The 25,159-nt window shown below is 47.8% G+C and overlaps 1 protein-coding gene across 3 annotated transcripts in view; it reads left to right on the top strand.

Annotated features, from left to right (window-relative positions):
- Window positions 1–25,159, top strand: part of FLOT2 (flotillin 2) — a 50,549-nt gene that overhangs the window by 22,904 nt on the left and 2,486 nt on the right. Inside the window, exons 3-9 of one of the 3 annotated variants that reach the window (XM_070735483.1) lie at window positions 7,834–7,924; window positions 19,246–19,369; window positions 19,910–20,028; window positions 20,509–20,622; window positions 20,734–20,853; window positions 23,896–24,110; window positions 24,726–24,909. In XM_070735483.1, coding sequence (XP_070591584.1) covers window positions 7,834–7,924; window positions 19,246–19,369; window positions 19,910–20,028; window positions 20,509–20,622; window positions 20,734–20,853; window positions 23,896–24,110; window positions 24,726–24,909 — 967 coding nt within the window. Of the gene's footprint in view, window positions 1–7,833; window positions 7,925–11,861; window positions 11,953–19,245; window positions 19,370–19,909; window positions 20,029–20,508; window positions 20,623–20,733; window positions 20,854–23,895; window positions 24,111–24,725; window positions 24,910–25,159 lie in introns of all 3 variants that reach the window. The other 2 variants (XM_070735482.1, XM_070735484.1) reach the window with 2 other exon arrangements.

Here is a 25,159-nt window from a genome sequence, read left to right on the forward strand (position 1 = left end):
CTCCTTGAAAGAGACCTTGTGGGGAAGAAATTCCTCCATCCAGGGACTGAGTCGTCCGGCCGTTTTGCCAGTGAAGGACAAGCCGTTGCTGCCCCGAAGGTGTTTCTAGACTTTCTGGTTTTTCCTTTGAAGACGCTTCGCTTCTCATCCAAGAAGCTTCTTCCACCCCGACTGGATGCTGGGAAGGATTTATTATAAAGGACCATATGTTTGCACCCACCCATCCAGGCAGAGCTGATATAAGCTTCTTAATTTAAATTTAAATTCAATTCAATTCAATTCAATTCAATTTAAACAATACAACAGCTGTTAAAAAAACCATGAAAAAAATAAAAGACATTCACACCTTCGGCCAAATTTCGGTGGCGTCTCTAGGTCTGCTTTGGATGAGAAATGAAACACCTTCAAAATAAAACTAGAAAGTCCAGTTGCTGTTGACTTTGGGGCAGCCGTGACCTGGATTATACTTTCCTGGCCCTGCAGAAACAGCCCCCCCCCCCTTTTTTGTCTTCTGCAACCCACCCACCCCAAACGCAGCTCTTTGGACATCAGTATCATCATGACAGGATAATAACCAATAATATCGTTACGATCGGGAAATCTGAGGTCCAGAAATAGGAAATACAGGGAGCCCTCAACTTACAACTGCAACCTCTGTTGCTAAGAGCAGTGTTTCCCAACCTTGGCATGTTGAAGAGATCTGGACTTCAACTCCCAGAATTCCCCAGCCAGTGAATGCTGGCTGGGGAATTCTGGGAGTTGAAGTCCAGATCTCTTCAAGTTGCCAAGGTTGGGAAACCCTGGCTAAGAGAGACGGTTATGAAGGGAGTTTTGCCCCATTTAACAGCCTTTCCTGCTGCAGTCGTTTATTATTATTTATTATTTCGATTTCTAGGCCACTTCTAGTTGTAAGGATCAAGGCGGCTTACAACATGAGTAAATACATAAAAAGCATGTCAGAAATCAAAATTTAAACTAAGATGCAATTCTAAAACCCAATAAAACATATTAACCGTCCCTATCAACCCCGAAACTCATTAAGCGAATCATTGCAGTTGTTAAATTAGAGACACTGCAGACCGCCATAAACATGAGTCAGTTGCCACGCCTCCAAAATTTGATCATGTCACCACAGGGATACCACGATGGTCGTTAAGTGTGAAAAATGGTCATAAATCCCCTTTTTTCCCCCCAGTTGCTTGCATAGCTTCGAACGGTCACTAAATGAATGGTTCTACCTGTATGTATAAATAAATATAAATCAATAAAATTAGGATGACTTTGGCCTCCGTTATTAACAGCGGGAGATTTGCTTGTAATTTCATTTTAGTGAAGTGTAAGAAAATAAACAATACAGGAAGAAACCACACGCACCACAGGAATTCAAATACACTAAATGCCTGGAGAGTGAACAAAGAATTTAGAAAAAGAAAAAAATCCATATATTGATATCGCATTAATTTGCCTCTGAACACGATTAAATGTAGTTCATGTAAAAATCAATGGCTTCACAATCTCCTTGGTGGAAATCTAGATCAGGTATTTGCACGCTTGGCAATTTTAACACTTGTGGACTTCCACCCCCAGTTGAAATCAGTTCCCCAGTTGAATTCAACTCAGCGGTTCAATTCCCCAGTTGGCTGGCTGGGGAATTCTGGGAGTTGAAGTCCACAGGTCTTAAAATTGCCAAGCTAGGCCACCTCCGATCTATGTATTTATTTGTCTATATTCTGCACTTCTAGACCAGTGATGGCCAACCGTTTTTCCCTCGGGTGCCGAAAGAGCGTGGGCATGCGCTATTGTGCATGTGTGAGTGCCCACACCCATAATTCCATGCCTGGGGAGGGCGAAAACAGCTTCCCCCACTGCCTGGAGGCCAGAAATGGCCTGTTTCTCAACTTCTGGTGGGCCCAGTAGGCTCATGTTTCACCCTCCCAGGATCCAAAGGCTTCCCTGGAGCCGAGGGAGGAGAGTAAACACGCCTCCCCCATCCCCCTGGAGACTCTGTGCAAGCCCAAAATCAGCTGGCTGGCACACACATGCACATTGGAGCTGAGCTAGGGCAACAGCTCACGTGCCAGCAGATATGGCGCCATGTGCCACCTGTGGTGGTAATAATAATAATAATAATAATAATAATAATTATTATTATTATTATTATTATTATTATTATTATTATTAATTAGATTTGTATGCCGCCCCTCTCCGAAGACTCGGGGCGGCTCACAACACAATACACAATGTACAAATCCAATATTAAAAACCCTTATCATAAAAATTAATCACACAACCCAAGAAAACCATGCAGAAATCATAGTAGCTACGGAGAATATCAATTCCCCCATGCCTGGCGACATAGGTGGGGTTTTAGGAGCTTACGAAAGGCAAGGAGGGTGGGGGCAATTCTAATCTCTGGGGGGAGTTGGTTCTAGAGGGTCGGGGCAGCCACAGAGAAGGCTCTTCCCCTGGGTCCCGCCAAGCGACATTGCCTAGTCGACGGGACTCGGAGAAGGCCAACTCTGTGGGACCTAACTGGTCGCTGGGATTCGTGCGGCAGAAGGCGGTCCCGGAGATAATCTGGTCCAGTGCCATGAAGGGCTTTATAGGTGATAACCAACACTTTGAATTGTGATCGGAAACTGATCAGCAACCAATGCAGACTGCGGAGTGTTGGAGTGACATGGGCATATTTGGGAAAGCCCATAATTGCTCTCGCAGCTGCATTCTGCACGATCTGAAGTTTCCGAACACTCTTCAAAGGTAGCCCCATGTAGAGAGCGTTACAGTAGTCGAGCCTCAAGGTGATGAGGGCACGAGTGACTGTGAGCAGTGACTCCCAGTCAAAATAGGGTCACAACTGGTGCACCAGGCGAACCTGGGCAAACACCCCCTCGCCACAGCTGAATGATGGTTCTCTAATGTGAGCTGTGGATCGAGGAGGACGCCCAAGTTGCGGACCCTCTCTGAGGGGGTCAGTGATTCCCCCCCCAGGGTGATGGACGGACAGATGGAATTGTCCCTGGGAGGCAAAACCCACAGCCACTCCGTCTTGTCTGGGTTGAGTTTGTCTGTTGACACCCATCCAGACCCCAACAGCCTCCAGGCACCGGCACATCACTTCCACTGCTGTGGCACTGGTACCATCACTGTTCTAGACCATCCATCTCCTTCAATAAGAGACCACACCCGACCTTTCAAAACCTATTTTAAAGTTTAAAGAATCCATTCCATGAAATAGAATCTCTGCCGGGTCCCAGGCTCAGCGCAGCTAGCGAGTTCTTCCTAAAATGTGAAAATTCCCTATTTAGGAGTCTTAATTCAAGTCCACACTTACCTTTTTTAATTACTGCTTTTTCCCATTGACTTGTAAGAATGCTCCAGGCTGCAGCCAGGCTGGAAATCTCTTAAAACATCCTAGTCAACACGGAAGCATGTTTTTGGGTGAATTTGCTTCATTTCTTAGACCATAACGGGTATTTTTTTGTTGGTTTTTCGCCCCAAAGTTTGGAAACGCCGTTTTCCGAAAACTGGATACTCCCAATTCCTCACTCTCAATTTCTTTTGCCTCTGCTAATGCCAACTTTCACCTTGTTTTTAACCCCAGAAATAAATGTGCCTCAGTTGTGCAGGCCGAAGGATGAGTTAGCACACAACCCAGGAGCAAGGCTGCTCTGAGTTGTAAAAGTGATGCTCTTCCGAGCCAGTAGGGGGCGCTGTGCGCGTCTGATGCACAGGATTGTCTTCTGCAGCTAATGGGCAGGCATCCAGTGGCTTGGGGCCAGCCCAGATGGGAGGCTTGCTTGCTTGCTTCCTTCCTTCCTTTCTGTCTTCCTTCCGACATCCCTCCCTCCTCTTCCTCTCCTGTCCTTTCTCCCTCTCTCCCATCCGCTCCTTTCCTTCCTTCCTTCCTTCCTTCCTTTCCATCTTTCTTCCTCCCTCCTTCCCTCCCTCCTCTTCTATTCTTTCTCCCTCTCTCCCATCTGCTCCTTTCCTTCCTTCCTTCCTTCCTTCCTTTCCATCTTTCTTCCTCCCTCCTTCCCTCCCTCCTCTTCTATTCTTTCTCCCTCTCTCCCATCTGCTCCTTTCCTTCTTTCCTTCCTTCCTTCCTTCCTTTCCATCTTTCTTCCTCCTTCCTTCCCCCCCTCCTCTTCTATTCTTTCTCCCTCTCTCCCATCCGCTCCTTTCCTTCCTTCCTTCCTTCCTTCCTTCCTTCCTTTCTTTTCTTCCTTCCTTCCTTCCTTCCTTTTCTTTCCTTCCTTCCTTTCCTTCTTCCTTCCTTCTTTCCTTTTCTTTCTTTCCTTCCTTCCTTCCCTTTTTCCTCCCTCCTTCCCTCCCTCCCTCCTCTTCTATTCTTTCTCCCTCTCTCCCATCTCTCCTTTCCTTTTTTACTTCCTTCCTTCCTGTCTTTTCTTTCTTTCCTTCTTTTTCTTTCCTTTCTGTCTTTCTTCCCCTCTCCCTCCCTCCTTCCTTTTCTTTCCTCCCTCCCTCCCTCCTTAGGTATCTTCTGTGCAACCTCTGAACCCCACTTTCTGTGATGGTGCTGCTGCCGTCGCTTTTGCTGTGTGAAGCCCCCCTCCCCCCCCGGGTGATGGGCCAGGCTTTGCAGCCCGGGATGGTGGTGCCTGGGTGGTTGTGGGGGGTGGGTGTCTGCTCCCCCTTCTGCTTTGTACTAACACAGAAAAAGACGAGGCTCTGGGTTTCCCCAGGAAGGACCCCAAGACCGGTGGGGGGGAAGGCCTTCTCCCACGAGGGCCCCTGAAAGCTTCCTTCGAGGGTCCCAGGCTCCCCTCTGCAAGTCTCCAAAGTTGGACAGCACCCACAGAGCAGGGTGGGCTCCCTTTCCAAGTCCTTTTTCACAGGGGTCACCTAAGACCCTGGGGAAAGACAAATTTACCCTGGTGTTAGGCACTAAAGCTTCTATTCTGGCACCTTGGGACACTCCGGCCAATCAGGCGTTTACAGTGGGGGTGTCCCTGTGACTTTCCTGCCAATCCGCTTCAAGCTCTGTTGGGAGATTTGGCGCTAGACTTATGGTTGGGGGTCACCGCCACATGAGGACCACCCCATTAAGGGGGCACAGCATTCGAAGGGTTTGAGAACCACTGAGCCTAGACCAGGGGTCTCCAACCTTGGCGACTTTAAGACTTGTGGATTTCAACTCCCAGAATTGAAGTTGACAAGTCTTAAAGTTAGCAGTCTGAGCAGGTAGAGGGCTGTACTGCAGGCCACTGAAGCTGACTGTAGATATGTAGGTCAGCGGTTCAAATCTTAGCATCACCAGCTCAAGGTTGACTCAGCCTTCCATTTTTCCGAGGTGTGTCAAATGAGGACCCAGATTGTGGGGGCACAGGCTGGCTCTGTTAAAAGAGTGCTATTGCTAACAGGTTGTGAGCCGCCCTGAGTCTAAGGAGAAGGGCGGCATAAAAATCGAATGAATGGATGAAGAGCATTGAGACTTATGTGCCTCTTCACGGTGCTCCCACAGGCCTCTAAGTGGTTTAGGACAGTGTTTCCCAATCTTGGCAACTTGAAGATAAAGTGATACCTCGTCTTACGAACTTAATTGGTTCCGGGACGAGGTTCTTAAGGAGAAAAGTTTGTAAGACGAAACAATGTTTCCCATAGGAATCAATGGAAAAGCGATTAATGCGTACAAGCCCAAAACTCACCCCTTTTGCCAGCCGAAGCGCCCGTTTTTGTGCTGCTGGGATTTCCCCGAGGCTCCCCTCCATGGGAAACCCCACCTCCGGATGTCTGTGTTTTTGCGATGCTGCAGGGGAATCCCAGTATCTCAACAACAAGCGCTTCGCTGGCAACGGAAGTCCGGAGGTGGGGTTTCCCAGCGAAGGGAGCATCAGTGAAATGACAGCATCGTAAAAACACCAAAGTCCTTGAAACCCCACCTCCGGACCTCTGTGTTTTTGCGATGCTGCGATTTCACCGAGGGTCCCCTTGCTGGTAAACCCCACTTGTGGACTACCGTTGCCAGCGAAGTGCCCGTTTTTGCGCTGCTGGGATTCCCCTGCAGCATGGCAAAAACACGGAAGTCCGGAGGTGGGGTTTTTCATGGAAGGGAGCCTCAGGGGAATCCCAGCAGTCGGACATCCCAGCGGCGGCGGTGGGTTTGTAAGGTGAAAATAGTTTGGAAGAAGAGGCAAAAAAATCTTAAACCCCGGGTTTGTATCTCGAAACGTTTGCATGATGAGGGGTTTGTAAGACGAGGTATCGCTGTATTTGGACTTCAACTCCCAGAATTCCCCAGCCAGCGAATGCTGGCTGGGGAATTCTGGGAGTTGAAGTCCAGATATCTTCAAGTTGCCAAGGTTGGGAAACACTGGTTTAGAGAGAGATTGCCTCTTGCCCCCAACAATCTGGATCTTCATTTTACCAACCTTGGAAGGACAGAAGGCTGAGTCAACCTGGAGCCTACTGCGATTCGATCTGCCAAATTGCTGGCAGCTGGTGGTCAGCAGAAGTAGCCTGCTTGTTGCCAAGGTTGGAGACCCCTGCCCAAGGGGGCGGTTCCTCTTTCAGGCTGGGTGGTATCACGCGTGGCTCTCCCTTCCTTCCTGGACATGCTCCAGGCAGAGGGGCCATTGGCCCAGCATGTGTCATTGCACACAGAAAGAATGAACTGGAACAATTAACCCGTGGAACTGCTTGCCTGCAGAAGTCATGAGTGCTTTATCACTGGAGGTTTTTGAAAAGAGACTGGACGACCATTTGTCTGGAGTGGAATAGAGTATGAGCGTCCAACTTTGTGAATTTTAAGACTTACTGGACTTCAACTCCCAGTATTCCCCAGCTGGTTGAGGAATTAATGAGTAAATACTTTATTATCATTGCATGTATATTAATTAATTAATTAATTAATTAGATTTGTATGCCGCCCCTCTCCGTAGACTCGGGGCGGCTCACAGCAATAACGAAAACAATGTAAAAACAAATCTAATAATTTAAAAAACACTAAAAACCCCATTATTAAAAGCAACAAAATTCATGGCTAAAGACCAATCCCAGCACACATAACAATCCTCAAAAAACATGCCCCACCCACCACCCCGTGAACACCCAGATCTCCTAAATTCTGGCAGTTGAAGTCCACAAAGTCTTAAAATGTGCAAAGTCTTAAAAACCTCCCAGTATCGGAGCCCCCACCACTTCTGAAAGCAAGTCACCCCACTGATTAATTAACAGAATAGCAGAGATGGAAGGGGCCTTAAAGGTCTTCTAGTCCAACCCTTGCAGGAGACCCTGCCACCATTTCTCTTTTTCAGAAGCCTCCAAGTTTTGGCGCAGCCACACAACTCCTGAAGTTGTTGTTCCAAGGAGCAGAGACCTTGGTTCTCACAGTCAGGAAATTCCCTCCCGAGTTCCAGGTGACGTGTCCCCTTGTTGCCACCCATTGCACCAGAGTTGGGGTGCCCGGAAAGAGAAATCACAGCTGGATTTCTCTCTGGAGGAGAATCGGACAAGGGGGGGGGCTCCCTCCAAGGGGCCTAATGGCTTCAAAGATTACTGCGCCCCCCCCAGTGCCCTCCACGAAGGGGAGACTGAATTTAATTTAATGTAAGGACTCAGGTCTTCCTTCTGCCTGGACCCTGTTCATCTCCCCCCTTTGGGGCCCATATCATAGTCCCCCCCCCCCCCCACAAATCCCTCCTCCCCAGAACACACACATCCTGCCCTGAAAGGCCCATTTTCCTCCCCCCCCCAAAAAAAAACCGTGCCCAAAGCCCCGTCTTTTCTCTGGCCGAGGGGGTGTCTGTGGGCTCTCTGGTAACGGCCTCTGTGTGTCTGGTGTGTGTCCCACCCTTGTTTATCGCTGCTCAGACTGTCTTTGGAGGTCATGACCATCCTCTGTCGCTGTGAGAATATTGAGACGTCGGAGGGGGTGCCACTGTACGTAACGGGGGTCGCTCAGGTAATAACCCTCCCGCTTCACACGCTCTCTGCCTAACCCCCTTCGTCTCCCTCTTGCCTCCTCCTTTCGTCCCACGCAGCACAGCAGCCGAAGACCCCACGCGGCCTTCCCACGGGCCCCTCTTGGCACCGGTCCTCCCTCCGCTCCGTCCCTCCGGCCCCCCCACTCCCCCCTTCTGGCTCCGGCTCTGGCTACCTGCTGTTGCCCTCCATGGTCGCCCAGGGAGGCGCATGGGGGACGCTCCATGTCTCCGGGGGGGGGGGGGGGAGAACATGGCTGGCACTCGCTTCGCACACCTCACATGGCACCACGCGACCCAGGCGTCTGGGGGCAGCGGCTGAACCCCCAGGGCAAACTCTCCCACCCCCACGCTAGATCCAAAATGGGCAGGCTTGGTCAGACCTGCCAGCGGGGGTCACTTTCGGAGCCTGGGTGACGCAGTGGTTAGAGGGCAGCCCTGCAGGCTCCTTCAGCCAACTGCCAGCTGTAGTTCAGCAGTTCAAATCTCACCACCGTCTCCAGGTGGACTCAGCCTTCCGTCCTTCCCACGGGGGTCAAATGGGGACCCAGATTGTTGGGGGCAAATATGCTGATTCTGTAAGACGCTTAGAGAAGGCTGGGAAAGCACTAGGAAGTGGTGTATAAAGTCTAAATGCTAAATATACTAAATACTTATATATTTATTTATTCAATTTTTTTATGCCGCCCTTAGAGTCAGGGCAGCTTACAGCACGTTAGGAATAGCACTGTTTTAAAAACAGAGACGGCCTCCTGCCCCCACAATCTGGGTCCTCACTTGACCCACCTCAGAAGGGTGGAAGGCTGAGTCAACCTTGAGCCGGTGATGAGATTTGAACCTGCGGATCTACAGTCAGCTTTAGTGGCCTGCAGTACTGCACTCTACCTGCTGCACCACCTCGAATCAAAGGCCGACTCTCTGTAAACCGCTTGGAGAGGGCTGGATGAGTCTAAGGGCCATGGCTATTTGGCCCAGGAGACATCCCTCAACTGGGGCAATTAATCTTCCAAAAGGAGCCACATCCCAAAACGCCCGGGATGATCATGGAGAGCGGAAGCAAGAGGGCTGTGAAGTTGCGTAAGCACACACACACACACACACACACAGGTGTCCGTTGAAAAAAAGAAGGTCGCACAGGTGATCGAAAGAACACCGAGGACACAACAAACCATCATAAATACCGGTCAGTTTTCAAACTTCTGGATTTTGTTGACGTGACCGTGGAGATTAAATGGACGAGAAAACGGTCATGAGACACTTTTTCCCATGCCAACATGACTTTGGTCACTAAAAGGACTGTCATTATTCGAGGACTACCTGTAGGTACATTGAAAATAATAATAATAGTAGTAGTAGTAGTAATAATAATAATAATAATAATAAAAATAAATAAATAATAATAAGAGGGGCGGCATACAAATCTAAATAAATAAATAAACAAACAAACAAACAAACAAACAAATAAATAAATAAATAAATGCTTTCAAAATAAAGGCAGCCCACGGAGGCCAGACAGGGACAGCTAAAAGGCCAGATAAGGCCCACGGCCTATAAAACACCCAGGATTGACCCGGGACATCTATTGGTCTCGATTCCTACATAAAAAGTTCATCTAAAAAAAAAGGACACACACACACACACACACACATCCCCCTTAAAAGAACAAGTCAAGCTTCAAATCCATGGAACAGGGGTCTCCAACCTTGGCAACTTTGTTTAAAAATTTTTTTTTTAATTAAATGTAAACATTAAAATAAAGACAAACCTATAAATGATACAAAACAACACATTTACAAATATACATAACAACCTCTTTAACAATTGTCATCATGCTAGCTTTATTTCCTTTACAGTTTTTATCCATTTTATCTATGAGTAAATATACGTATCCTTACATGTACCTTCATAAATATTTACATATCCTTTCCTATACATACTTCTATCTATTAGTAAATATACATAGCCTCTATGGTTCTATTCATAAAATCAATATGTATGCATCCTCTTCCTTCTTGCTATTCTTTCTTTCCAACCAATTCTACTTCCAACTTGAAGTCCCCCAGGTTTAAAGTGGCCAAGGTTGGAGACCCCTGCTCAGGACTTTTTAACCAGATAACCTGGTTTGTCCCGAGAGCCGTCCGCTTGCACTCAAGGGAAGCATTGAAGGGCCTAGCAAAGTCCACTCTCCTTAGGGCAGTGGTTCTCAACATTTCTAATGCCGCACTCCCTTAATACAGTTCCTCGTGTGGTGGTGACCCCAACCATAACTCTAGCGCCAATTCTCCCAACAGAGCTTGAAGCTGATTGGCAGGAAGATCAAAGGAACACCCCCACTGCCATCACCTGATTGGCTGGATTGTAAAAATACATTCCAAGGCACCAGAATAAAAGTGTAGTTCCTAACACCAGGGGAAATTGGTCTTTTCCCCCCCTGGTCTTAGGCGACCCCTGTAAACTGTCTGTTTGACCCACCAAAGGGGTTCCACCCCCCAGGTTGAGGACCACTGCCCTAGGGAATTCTGGGAGTTGAAGTCCTGGCTAGTTTCTTTTAACATTGCTTAAGGATAGACACGCAAGGCTGATAAAACAAGGGAAACCACTGTCAGGCAGCGGATAATCTTGCAGGCAAGACAGGCAGATTCACACATGGCTTAACCAGGGTCATTTACTCCCCTTATTAAAAATAGGTTTTCAGGACCAGGGAAAGAGACCCTGCTACTGTGGGTCTTGGACTATAGCAGTGATGGCGAACCTATGGCATGGGGACCACAGGTGGCACGCAGAGCCATATCTGCTAGCACGCAAGCCCTTGCCCTAGCTCAGCTCCAACATGCATGGGTGTGCCGGCCAGCTGATTTTTGGCTCACACAGAGGCCATGGGAGGGTGTTTTTGGCTTCTAGAGAGCCTCCAGGGGGATGGGGGAGGGCGTTTTTATCTAGGGAAGCTTTGGAGACTGGGGAGGGTGAAACACAAGCCTACTGGGTCTACCAGGAATTGGGAAACAGGCCGTTTCTGGCCTCCAGAGGGCCTCTGGGGGACGGGGGAAGCCGTTTTCGGCTTCCCCAGGCATTGAATTATGGTGTGGGCACTTGCGCATGCACAATAGCGCACACTTGCCCTCTCTTGACACCCGAGGAAAAAAAGGTTCGCCATCCCTGGACTATAGGGTTGAAACTAGAAGCTGTTGGTCCCTGTGGGGGCCAATCCATCCTTCAACGTCAGGATCTTTTGGAGGGGGCTTTCCAGAGGAGGGGAGAAGCTCCCCATAGACCAGTGATGGTGAATCTATGGCACGGGTGCCACAGGTGGCATGTGGAGCCATATCTGCTGGCATGTGAGCCACTGCCCTAGCTCAGCTCCAATGTGCATGTGTGTGCCAGCCAGCTGGATTTTGGCTCACCCGGAGGCTGTGGGAGGGCGTTTTCTGGCTTCCAGGGAGCCTCCAGGGGGGTGGGGGAGGGCGTTTTGGCCTCTGGAATCTGGGGAGGCGAAAAATGGTCCTACTGGGCCCCCCAGAGGTTGGGAAACGGGCTGTTTGAGGCCTCCAGAGGGTTCTCGAGAGGGGGGGGAGTCCATTTTCACCCCCCAGGCATTGAATTATGGGTGTGGGTGCTTGTTCATGCTGGATAGCATATGCACACTGCTTTTAGCATCCGAGGGGAGAAAAGGTTCGCCATCCCTGCCATAGACCTTTGTCCCCCGCCCTCTTCTCACAATCCATGGGGCGAATGGAAAGCTGCTCTCCCACAAGTCGCCCTTCTGGGGGGCAGCCTGGTCACCCCACAAAAAGCACAGAAGCCTCCGCATTACCTTGGGAAACCCCAACCCCCCCGCAGCAGGTGGCCCCCCCGGAGCCGAGAAGGGGAGAGCTGGGCCGTCCACCTGGAAACGCGCCAACCTTTTACGTCTCTTGGCAGGATTTCCCTAGAGATAATGACGTTACAGCCCAGGTGCGAGGACGTAGAGACGGCGGAGGGGGTAGCTTTAACTGTCACAGGTGTGGCCCAGGTACAGTACCTCCAGCGCCTCTTTTCAGGAATGCATGTCTCTGGTCGGACCTTCCCTGCCCCCTCCCTGCTGGCCAGGAGGCAGCAGTCAACCGGACCGGGGGGGGGGGGGGCTCTCTTTCGCCATCGCTGGGGAGGGGGCGCCTGCACTCCACACGCTGCACCGTGGCCACGTTTCGGGTGGGAAGCCGGCTTCTTCTTATTCGCGGTTGCTAAATGGGGTTCTCCCCCCCCTCGCACGTCACAGAGGGGGTCTGCCTGCCGCAGAGTCTACGTTGCCGGATTCCGAGACGGGTCGCAGGGCTGGTGGCAGAATCTGGACGTTCTCCTCTGCTCCGGTTTTTTTTTAGCTTGGTGTTTCTGGTGTTTTGGATCAGGACTAGGGCACCGAATCCAGAAGCTGTTGGTTTGGTAAATTAGTTTTTAGCATGTTTAGGGACTTAGTTTTTAAACTTTTAGTTTTAGTTTTCAATTCCTACTGTTTTATATCTGTGTATCTATTTTATGTTGCAAGCCGCCCTGAGTCTCCGGAGAAGAGCGGCCTAGAAATCAAAATAATAAATAAATAAATAAATAAATAAATATAGAAAATACATTTTAAAACATCATTAAAGTTTAGAACAGTTAAAGAACAGTTTAGAGTTACATACATACGTGTATCATTCAGGCCAGACCTCATAATGGTGAAATCAACAGCCCCAAGCCTGCTGGAAAAGCCAGGGCTTCAATGCATTTCAGAAGGCCAATAGAGTGGGGGTTACTTGGGTAGTTGGTTCCAGAGAGCCGGAGCAGCCACAGAGAAGGCCCTTCCCCAGGGGCCCACCAGCCAACACCGTTTAGCTGATAGGTCTTAGAGGAGACCAGCTCTGTGGGATCGTACTGGTCGCTGGGAACTATGAGGTAGAAGGCAATCTCGGAGATGACCTGGCCCTGAGCCGTGTTGGGCTTTAAAGGTAATGACCAACACCTTGAATTGAGCCCGGAGACTGTTCTGCCGGGCTCTCTGGTATGAGTCTCCCGAAATTTCAAGGGTACAAATTTCAGACACACGCACACTTGAAAGTTCAAAAACAATGTTCTTTATCACAAAATTCAAAAGAAACAAAGCAGCCTTTTTGTATTGCAAAGAGCACTCGTTCCAAAACAACCTTGTCAGTTGTACAATCCCCTTAACCAGTCCTTAAGTACTTAGCTAGCAGCTGTGAAGGAACGTCACAGCCCTCCTTCCACGAAGTGAAACACACACACTTTGCTCTGCTTTGGTTTCAAAGTCTTGAAAAATCAACAAACAAAGTCCGGGTACAGCAAGGCACGGTCCTGAAGAACAACGATCAGATAATCTTCCACAACGGCCAAGCCAGCACGCTGCTATTTATATCAGCAGCACTAATTACTGGAGCCCCCCCCCAAACACAGGTGGCCTCTCTTATCTCCTGCAATATCTCTTCAATTGGTCTCTTCTATGCATAATTCTGCGCCTGCGTGGGTCTAACACTTCCTCATCCGAATCGACCAAAGATAATGGAGATTGGCTTTCTGGGCTGTGTGCCAAGCCCCCCTCTTCCAAGTCACCCCCCCTTCTTCTTCGTCCGAGGAAACTGCACTACCTGCCTCTGTCGGCAATAAAACAGGCCTATGACATGTTGATGTTTCCCCTGCATCCACCTCCACATTCCTTGGGGCAGGAGCTGGGCCAGAGCCAACCACAACAGAGACCAATCGCAGCTCACGGAGTGTTGGTGTAATGTGAGTGCACCTAGGCGCACCCCCAACCACTCGCATGGCTGCATTCTGGACCAGAGATGGAATTTCAGTGTCTTTGTCTACAACTTCCTTGATGCCTCTTTTTATTTCCAGGGTTTGATTAGACCAGCGGTTCACAACTTTAAAAGGGCTGGACTTCAACTCCCAGAATTCCTCAGCCAGCTACCTTCAGCCATAGCCAGAGTAACTGAACGGCTAGCAATACAACACAACCTATAAATACAGTGGTACCTTGACTTAAGAACTTAAATTCGTTCCGTGACCAGGTTCTTAAGTAGAAACTTTCTGAAGTAGGAGCCATTTTCCCCATAAGAATCAATGTAAAAGCAAATAATGCGTGCAAACCCATTAGGAAAGAAATAAAAGCTCGCGATTTGGTGGGAGGAAGAGGAGGAAGAAGGGGAGGAGGAGGACAATCGCTGCCGAAGGAAGAAGGGGAGGGGAGGGGAATGAAAAAAATCCAAAACTTTAAGGCTTTAAAAAAAAGAGGGACTCTGAGGCGGTGAGGAGGAGCACACACCTCCAATGCACCCGGCGCGAGGCTGCCTCCCATGCCCTGGCTGTTGCTGCTGCTCCCTGCTTCCTCTTCCTTCCCATGCTGAAGGGCTGCCCTCTCCTCTCGCTCGCTCGCTTTGTAGCCGGCACCTTTCCTTGCTGTGGTGACTCCTCGGCTGCCCAGAGCGAAGGGAGCGTTTCTTTTCTCTGGGTGCTGGCAGAGGTTTGTTCCCTCTCCAAGTGCCCAGAGAAAGGGAAATGCTCCGTTCGCTCTGGACTGCCAAAGCCTCCTTAAGCGCCACCGAAAGGCTCCTCTGGCAAACCAGAAAAGCCCGAGATGGCCAGCATTAAAGGGGGAATGGAAGGAAACTGGCCAGGCCTTCCTGCTGCTCTCAAATTTCCTGGGAATTTTTTTCCGTGCTGGGATTCTTAAGTAGAAAATGGTTCTTAAGTAGAGACCAAAAAAATCTTGAACACTTGGTTCTTATCTAGAAAAGTTCTTACGTAGAGGCCTTCTTATTTAAAGGAACAAATCTCCTTTTTCATCCCACCATTAATACCGAAGAAATGGTGGAATAGAATCATTCAAGAATGGATGCCAAAGAGGGACCAAAAAAAATGTGAACAGGCAAAAGTTTAAAAATAATTCAATTGAATAATTAACATTGAATTGAATTTTAAATAATTCAGCTGAATAATTAAATTGTCTGAAGCAGTATAGGGCTGCCTGCCTGAGCAAGGAGTTGGACTAGAAGACCTCCAGGGCCCCTTCCAGCTCTCTTGTTAAGGAGTGTGCAGAGCAACCCCTGAGTTGTCAAAGATATACATGCGCAAAGGAAAGATGGAATCCTAGCACATATTCAGGAGATATGAGTGATGGTTCAGTCCTACAAACCAGATACATTAAAGCGTATAAAATGGTATTTACTTTAGCAAATATCACAGTCAGGTTAAACAGTCCAGTCATACACAGTGAAATCAGCCAATAACTGTTAATACATTAATAATACTACAAGCCTTACAAATACATAAACTATCATCGAACAGTTATTATTATAGCAATCAGCAATACCAAACAGATAAAATAACAGAGACACAGAAAGAGAATCACGCTTCTGGCTCCCTCTTGTGGCCATCTCCAACACTAACTCTTACAGCACATGCAAGCACTCATTGTTAGCTGGTTTATATGTTGCCAACCCCAAACTGTTATGTACATAGTACTAATAGTTCTGTTCTGAATTGTCTGGCCGGAAGTCAGCTATGGAGAGTTCTCCCATTTCGAGGACTTTTTCCATCTTCCCCAATTTTATACAACAAAGGTTATATTGTCCGACTGCCCAGCAGCAATGTTAGTCAAATCCAAGGAAAATGCCATTCCGTTTCCCGCATAGCTCTTCCAGCTGTCACTGGAAAGAGAATAAAAATTAAAAAGCTGTCACACAATGTGCCTGGTAGTCTATTCAAAAATCATAAACCCCCCCAAATCAGGAGATATCGTTTACCTCTGGAAAGAACATGCACGTCAATGCTGGGCAACCTATGAGAAAAAATGAGAAGAAAAGGAGATTTTGTTAACTAGCCCTAAGGAGACCAACAAAAAAAAAATAGAACTCCAGATTTGCAAAACAAACACACACTCATGGAAAAAAGAAATTCTGTAGCATTTCACAAATAATAACATACAGAGGAGATAAAGACCACACCCCAGCTATGGGATGATAGAATTTACTACAGGTTAGGAATAAATTTAGACCATTTATTTATTTATTTATTTATTTATTTACTTACTTACTTACTTACTTACTTACTTACTTACTTACTTACTTACTTACTTACTTACTTACTTACTTGTTAGATTTGTATGCCGCCCCTCTCTGTAGACTCGGGACGGCTAACAACAGTAGTAAACAGCATATAACAAATCTAATGTTTAAAATAATTAAAAACCCTTATTTAAAACCAAACATACACACAAACATACCATACATGATTTGTCTAGGCCCGGGGGAGATGTCTCAATTCCCCCATGCCTGTCAACCATGAATCAGTATACAGGTAGTCTTCGACTTACGACCACAATTGAATCCAATTTTTGTTGCTAAACGAGACAAGTGAATTTTGTCCTATTTTACAGCCTTTCTTGACACTCCGTGTTAAGTGAATAATTGCAGTTAAGTTAGCATCACAATTGTTAAATGAATCCAGCTTCCCCACTAACTTTGCTGCTCACAAGGTCTCACAGCTGGATCACATGTCCCCAGGACACTGCAACCAGGTAGTAAGTACTACCTGTATTGAGGCTGACGTGTTACTAAGTAATGAGTATGCCATATATGACTGACATACTCCATGTCTCCCTGAAAATAAGACCGGATCCTAGAGCCTACTTTAAGGTTAGGTCTTATTTTCAGGGAAATACGGTACTAAATGCATCCATCTAGCTGACAATCTTAACCGGGCTTTAATATTGGGGTCGGGTTTATATTATGAGCATCCTGAAAAACTATGTTAGTGCTTATTTTCAAGTTGGGTTGTATTTTCAGGGAGACAAGGTATTTGAAGCTGATCTATCAAAGCTCTGCTGCCTGAAGAATTATGGGAGTTGAAGTCCACTAGTCTTAAAAGTTGCTGACACCCATAATTCAATGCCCGGGAAGGGCGAAAACAGCTTCCCCCACCTCTTGGAGGCCAGAAACAGCCTGTTTCCCAACTCCTGGTGGGCCCAGTAGGCTCCTGTTTTGCCCTCCCCAGGCTCCAAAAGCTTCCCTGGAGCCAGGGAGGATAAAAACGCCCTCCCAGAGCCTCTGTCCAAGCCAAAAATCAGCTGGCCGGCACACACAGGCACCTTGGAGCTGAGCTAGGGCAACGGCTAGGTTCACCACTCATATAAGGGCAAGAGTCTCCAACCTTGCCTATTTTAAGGCAGTGTTTCCCAACCTTGGCAACTTGAAGAGATCTGGACTTCAACTCCCAGAATTCCCCAGCCAGAGAATGCTGGCTGGGGAATTCTGGGAGTTGAAGTCCAGATCTCTTCAAGTTGCCAAGGTTGGGAAACACCGTTTTAAGCAATAGTAATAGCAGGAGATTGACATGCCCCACCCTCTTTCAAGACCCCTTTAGCGACCCCCGTTCCCTGCAGAGCTTTAACCGAGCCCCTCCGCTGCTGGATTCTTTGCCTTGCCTGGACCCCAAGATACAGGAAGTCTTCGGCTTACAACCACAACCAAGGCCAACATTATTTCTGTTGCTAAGCGACACAGATGTTGAGTGGGGTTTTGCTCCGTTTTACGTCCTGTCGGGCCTGCGGGTTCTTAAGTTAGTAACCAGGTTGTTGAGTGAATGTGGCTTCTGTATCAACTTGGTTTGTGGCAAAGAAAATGAGCTTCAGGACACAGTCACCATCATAAATATGAATCAGTTGCCTGAATTTTGCTGTGTAATGCTTGTAAGTGTGAAAAAAGGTTATCGGTCACTTGTTTTCAGGGCCAAAAGGTCACTAAGCAAAATATTATAAGTCACAGACTACCTTTATAGAGCGCTGGTGAGACCACATTTGGAATAATACTGTGTCCAGTTCTGGAGACCTCACCTACAAAAAGATATTGACAAAATTGAAGGGGTCCAAAGACGGGCTACAAGAATGGTGGAAGGTCTTAAGCATAAAACTGACCAGGAAAGACTTAATGAACTCAATCTGTAGAGTCTGGAGGACAGAAGGAAAAGGGGGGACATGATCAAAACATTTAAATATGTTAAAGGGTTAAATAAGGTCCAGGAGGGAAGTGTTTTTAATAGGAAAGTGAACACAAGAACAAGGGGGCACAATCTGAAGTTAGTTGGAAGATCAAAAGCAACGTGAGAAAATATTATTTTACTGAAAGAGTAGTAGATCCTTGGAACAAACTTCCAGCAGACGTGGTTGGTCAATCCACAGGAACTGAATTTAAACATGCCTGGGATAAACATATAAACAGGAAATAGTATAAGGGCAGACTAGATGGACCATGAGGTCTTTTTCTGCCGTCAGTCTTCTATGTTTCTATGTTTATCTCCTTTTTGCTGGGTTTAAAAAATAATCGTGGGGTCCCGAAAGTGGGGGGCCATGATTGACATATGACGGGAAGAAGCCTTGCTTAAATTAAGGAAGCCAGAACAGCTGGAAAGGGCTATGGAGGAAGAGAGGCAAAAAAAGAATGTTTAACCATAGAATTTGGTTACTGATTTTTACATTTTGGGGGGAGGGTGGTGGGGGAGTGTAGAATGATCCATTGGTTCAAATAGACTTAATATTTTCCAAACTTACAAACTGTTAAGATAGGAGGACTTCAACTCCCAGAATTCCCTACCTAACCTGCCGGCTGGGGGATTCTGGGAGTTGAAGTCCTCCTATCTTAAAAATTTATAAGGTTGACAAGCACATTTAGGCCTTGACTTACGACCGCAATTGAGACCAAAACGTCCACTGCTAAGTGAGACAGCTGTCCCACTTTATGACCTTTCTTGCCACCATTGTTAAGAGATTAGTCCCGCGGTCGTTAAATGAATCTGGCTTCCCCAGGAACTTTGCTTGTCAGAAAAAGTGACCCCGGGGACAGTGTGACCGTTGTAAATAGGAGCCAGCTGCAAATTTTGATCACGGGGAATGCTGCAACGGTCATAAGTGTGAAACGGCACTGTTTTCAGTGCTGTTTTAACTTTGAACCATCTGTTGTAAGTCGAGGACTACCTGTAGTGGTCAATTGGAAGCACCCTCTTTAAAACAGAGTCCACTTGAACATAGCAGCATCCAAGTCCCTAAGGAGGTCTCCCCTGAATTCGCCATTGTTGTTCCTGCCTCAGCGGTCGGCCTTCTCTCCTCGGGTTCTTCTCCTGATCTGTTGCCCCCTGCTGGATGATCCTTAAAGGGGGTGGGGTGGGGGGTCTGGCTGTGGTCTTTGGGAAGCCAGGATTCCTCAAAGCCAGGCCAATGTCCCCCTGCCCACCTCTGGCTGACCAGCCAGGTCTTCTCATGCTGTCTCCCTTCGGCCCGCAGGTGAAAATAATGACCGACCGGGAACTCCTGGCCGTTGCTTGTGAGCAGTTCTTGGGGAAGAATGTCCAGGACATCAAGAATGTGGTTCTGCAGACATTGGAGGGCCATCTCCGGTCCATCCTGGGTGCGTATTGGCAGGGACGGGGAGAAGGCTGACGGCCGGCATAAGTCAATGACTTGCACCAATCTCTAAGTGGGCTCTTCTGTGACTTGTGGACTTCAACTCCCAGAATTCCTCAGTCAGTCATGCTAGCTCAGGAATTCTGGGAGTTGAAGTCCACATGGCATAGAAGAGCCCACTTGGCCTACCCCTGGACTGCACCAATAATGGGCTGATGCCCTCATGGGAGGAGGGGGACACAGTGGGACTTCAACTCCCAGAATTCCCCAGCCAGCAAATTCTGGGAGTTGAAGTCCAGATCTCTTCAAGTTGCCACTGTTGGGAAACACTGCACTAGTGGGCATATGCGTGAAAACCAAGCAGTGCCGTTGTAACTTCGAACAGTCACTAAATGGATGCTGGTAAGTCGAGGACTGCTGGTCACCGTCTGCCAACCCAGGCCATGGTGTCCCTTTTGAGAGTTGCTCCCCTCTGCCCATCTTGGCTGTCGGGGTGTGTTTTGGCCCACGTGTGTGTGATTGTGTGTCTTTCTGGGCCTTGCAGGCACTCTGACCGTGGAACAGATCTACCAGGACCGAGACCAGTTTGCCAAGCTGGTGCGGGAGGTGGCAGCCCCAGACGTGGGCAGGATGGGCATCGAGATCCTCAGCTTCACCATCAAGGTAGGAGGGGCCGGGGCCGGGGGGGCAGCCTTTGGGAGGGAGGGAGGGAGGGGAGCCTCCCACTCGAGTCTTCAGTCTGGCAAGATTCTGTCTCCAGGGGCGAAAACGCTAAAGAGATTAACTTGGAAGAATTGGCACCTGTCACTTTTGGATTGGGGCCTGACATACAGTGGCTGGGGGATTCTGGGAGTTGAAGTCCACACACATTGACTGGGATTCTGGGACATGATGACTGTGGGATTCTGGGAGTTGAAGTCCACATACATTAATGGAGATTCTGGGAGTTGAAGTCCATGATGATTGAGTCCATGATGACCGAGGGATTCTGGAAATTGTTCCGCACATGGTGCTGGGGAATTCTGGGAGTTGAAGTCCCAATTCAAGGTGACTCTGGCAGGTACTGAGGAGGCCTTTTGCCCGCTCCTGAGGGGGATCCAGCCCAGAGCCGGCCTTGACCCCTCCTCATTCCTTCCCTTGCAGGACGTCTACGATAAAGTCAGCTACCTGAGTTCGCTGGGGAAAACCCAGATTGCAGTGGTCCAGCGAGATGCAGACATTGGCGTGGCCGAGGCCGAGCGAGATGCCGGCATCCGGGTACGTGGCGTGAGCGAAACCCCTCGGCTGGCCCTCTCCCCTCTCTTCTCTGGAGGGTCGGCGGGGGGGGGGGGAGCCCACTGAGTGGACGGCTGCTTCTTATCGCTGCAGGAGGCCGAGTGCAAGCGGGAGATGTTGGACGTGAAGTTCAAGGCGGACACCAAAGTGGCCGACTCCAAGCGGGCCTTCGAAATGCAGAAGGCGGCCTTCACGCAGGAGATCAACATTAAGGTCAGGCTCCTTCTGGGACGGGGGTGGACATCAGCTGAAGAGACCATTGGAAGCCCAGAGTTGGTCATTGGGGCCCTTGGGGCCCTCTGAGCCTGGTGGTTTCCTCCCAGACATCTCAGGAACTGAGATTTTTAAATATGATAGGGTTTTGTATGCTTCCTTTTTAATATTAGATTCGTTTCGCTATAATATTGCTTTTTTTTTTTTTAATATACTTTATTAGATTATTTTAAAAAAAGGAAAACCGGGAAAAGGGGGAGGGGGAAGGGGTAAACAGTACAGTATTTTTATACAGTGACTTATATATATTAATGTATATACATTACAAATATTTGTCTATATGTAAATATTTTGTATTCAATATTCTTACAGTGTTCCCTCGATCTTCGCGGGTTCGAATTTAGCGGAAAGTCTATATCACGGTTTTTCAAAAATATTAATTAAAAAATACTTTGCGGGGTTTTTCCCTATACCACGGTTTTTCCCACCCAATGACCTCATATGTCATCGCCAAACTTTCGTCCGCCTTTAATAAATATTTTTTTAATAAACTTTAATAAATAAACGTGGTGAGTAATAATCTAAATGGTTGCTAAGGGAATGAGAAATTGCAGTTTAGGGGTTTAAAGTGTTAAGGGAAGGCTTGGGATACTGTTCATAGCCAAAAATACTGTATTTACTTCCGCATCTCTACTTCGTGGAAATTCGACTTTCGCGGGTGGTCTCGGAACGCATCCCCCGCGAAAAGCAAGGGAACACTGTATTTGAATAATCTTATAGCTGTAGTATTTAATAGTCCAAGAATAACGTGGAAAGAAAATGTGATTGGAGGTGGGATAGAAAAGGAAAGAGGATGGAAAGAAAAGAAGAAGAAAGGGAGAAGAAAGGGGGGGGGAAAGAGAGAAGAGGTGGTACCTGCAAACTAGCAGGCATTTGGATTGTGACGACTTAGTTTGATTATATTTGTTATTTTTGTTAGTGAGAAGTGGTTGTAGGTTGCGATATTAGTAAATTTCTGATAATTATCAAATGGATTGAACTCAGACAGGGGTTGTATTGACTTTGGTCCCAATTTCTATTATGTATATCTTTATTTTGATTTATATTAAGAGATTTTAATTAGTTTTTGTTTTATTGTCCTTAAAGTTGGATCGCCATCTGGACCATTTCTCCCAGGCCTTGTAGAATATTGTTTTTTATTATTGTTGTGAGCCGCCCCGAGCCTTCAGAGAGGGGCGGCATACAAATCTAATAAATTATTATTATTAATCTAATAAATTATTATTATTATCAGTTGTCTCCGCTTGCCTGTCAGTTTGGGTGAGAGATAGGCCCCCCCCCCACCCCGGGATTTTTTTTTCTGCACCCTGCAATAAAAACACACATCAAACACATCCTGCCTGCCTAACATTATTTATATATGGGATTTTCTTATCTGATAAAAACATAGTAAATAAAAAGCTTTCAGGAGCCTCACCTCCTTGTTTTAACATTTAAAACAATTATATCCCATATTTGGAAAATCTAAACTTCTAATTATACAAAAAAGAAATACAACATTTAAGTACAAAATTCAAAGTTGCAAATATCTCTTTCTCTCCTTATACCATTTTCTTGTTATTTAAAACAGAAATTATTTCACTCCCAGCAAATAAAACTAGAATTATCTATTTGCAATAATAATATCCAGTCTAGGCTACCTTAGATCTGTGTTGTGTCATCCTCTAATGCTGCCACCATTACTTCCTTCGTCATCCGGGTTTCTACCAGCTGTTTCTAATTCTTAACATTGTTTACAAACCAATTGTGATATTTTAACTATTTTTACTTTCCAGACATTCATAAAACTCTCCCCAAATTTTATAATAGTCCAAATCTTCTTTAAGTTTAAAAACAATTCTATTCATTTTGGAGATGGTCCCCTGATTAGGCTGTTTTTCCTCTTCATTTGTCTGTCCATTGCCTGATGGAGGAAAGTTTAATTTAATTTAATTTATTGAATTTATAGGCCACCCAACTCCTATTGGACTCTGGGCAATGTACGGCAGATAAAACAATATAAAAACAGTTTTAATAATAAAACCATTCATCACTGCTAGTCTAGTTTACTGCTTGATTCTGGTTCCGGTGTGAATTGAATCTCTGTTTCTCTGGGTGTTGATTGTCAGCAAGGTTTTTTCATTGTCTTTTTGTTTCTTTTGAGTGGAATTAAATATTGTTTATCTTGATAGGGCTCATAATAAATAACTGATTCATCCTGAGTGCCAGGTCTCCTTCCCAGGGGGGTCAAATGAGGAGGGAGATTGTAGGGGGCAAAAGGGGCTGAGTGTGTAAACCGCTTGGAGAGGGCTGGAAAAGCACTGTGAAGCGGTATATAAGTCTAAAGCTATTGCTATTGTTATTAGATCTATGTATCGTATCATCTGTCTGTCCCTCTACATATTTATCTATCATCTGTCTGTCTGCCTATCTATGTCCCTCTATCCATTTATCCATCCGTCCTTCCTTCCGTCCGTCCGTCCGTCTGTCTGTCTGTCTCTATTCATTGATCCATTTATTGATCTATCCATTCATCACCTATCTATCACCTATCTAGCTGGCTATCTCTCTCTCTCTCTATTAGATAGATAGGTTAGAGTGCAGCCCCTGGGTGACCTAGCACAGGGGCACAAAGAGAATAGATTCACTGAAGAAAACTTCGCCAGGGCATCTGCCATTAAACGGCAGAGTGGCATAATGGTTAGAGTGCAGCCCTGCAGGCTCCTTCAGGTAACCTCCAGCTGTAGTTCAGCAGTTCAAATCTGACCACCGGCTCCAGGTGGACTCAGCCTTCCCTCCTTCCCAGAGGGGTCAAGTGAGGACCCAGTTTGTTGGGGGCAAAAGAGGCTGGTTCTGTCAACCGCTTGGAGGGGGCTGTGAAAAAAGCACTAGGAAGCGGCTATTCCAAAATGCAGCCCACCACCACTCCCGGCAGGGTAAACCGGTGGCCTTAACCCTGCTGACCCTTGCCCGTCTCTGACCTCCCGCTTTCCCTCCGGACAGTCGGCCGAGGCTCAGCTGGCCTACGAGCTGCAGGGCGCCAAGGAGCAGCAGAAGATCCGGCAGGAGGAGATCGAGATCGAGGTGGTGCAGCGCCGGCGGCAGATCGACGTGGAGGACAAGGAGATCGTGCGCATGGACAAGGAGCTCATCGCCACCATCCGGCTCCCCGCTGAGGCCGAGGCCCACCGCATGCAGGAGATCGCCGAGGGGGAGAAGTGAGCCTGGGGCGGGAGGCGGCAGCAGGCCTGGCTTGGGAGGTGGGGGAGATGAAGGCCACGTGTCTTAAGACCCCTGACTTAGATGACCCTTCCGGCCCCTTCCAACTCTATCAGTCATGGCTGAATTACGGGAATTGAAGGCCACGTGTCTTAAGACCCCTGACTTAGATGACCCTTCCGGCCCGTTCCAACTCTATCAGTCATGGCTGAATTACGGGAATTGAAGGCCACAGGTCTTGACCCCTGACTTAGATGACCCTTCTGGACCCTTCCAACTCTATCAGTCATGGCTGAATTACGGGAATTGAAGGCCACAGGTCTTGACCCCTGACTTAGATGACCCTTCTGGCCCCTTCCAACTCTATCAGTCATGGCTGGCTGGGGAATTCTGGGAGTGGAAGTCCACCAGTCTTAAGACCCCTGACTTAGATGACCCTTCTGGCCCCTTCCAACTCTATCAGTCATGGCTGAATTCTGGGAGATGAAGTCCAGGGGTCTTAAAGGAGCCACGGTTGGAGACCCATCCTGCTCCAGAGGTCCCGCTCTGCCTGAGGAGGGAGGCTGAGGGGGCCCTGGACCCATTGACCAATGTCCACTTCCTCCTCCCCGAAGGGTCAAGCAGGTGCTGATTGCCCAGGCCGAAGGGGAGAAGATCCGCAAGATCGGTGAGGCCGAAGCGCTGGTGATCGAGGCCATCGGCAAGGCAGAGGCCGAGAAGATGAAGCTCAAGGCCGAGGCCTACCAGCAGTATGGGGAGGCGGCCAAGATCGCCTTGGTGCTGGACGCCCTGCCCCACGTGAGTGCCCGGCCTAGGGTGGTGGGTGGGCAGGGGGCTCCTCATCTCCCCGCTTAGCAAAAAGGAAGACGAGGGGTGGCATGTCCCAACAGCTGAGGGGCTGCCCCAAAGAAGACAGGGGCCAACTTTTTCTCCAAAGCCCCTGAAAGCAGGACAAGGAGCTCTAGATGGAAACCAACCCAGGGGAGAAGCAACCTGGAATGAAGCAGAAACCTCCTGGCAGGGAGGACAGTTAACCAGTGGAACAGCT

The sequence above is a fragment of the Erythrolamprus reginae genome, chromosome 1, assembly GCF_031021105.1.
Source record: "Erythrolamprus reginae isolate rEryReg1 chromosome 1, rEryReg1.hap1, whole genome shotgun sequence".
NCBI lineage: Eukaryota > Metazoa > Chordata > Lepidosauria > Squamata > Dipsadidae > Erythrolamprus > Erythrolamprus reginae.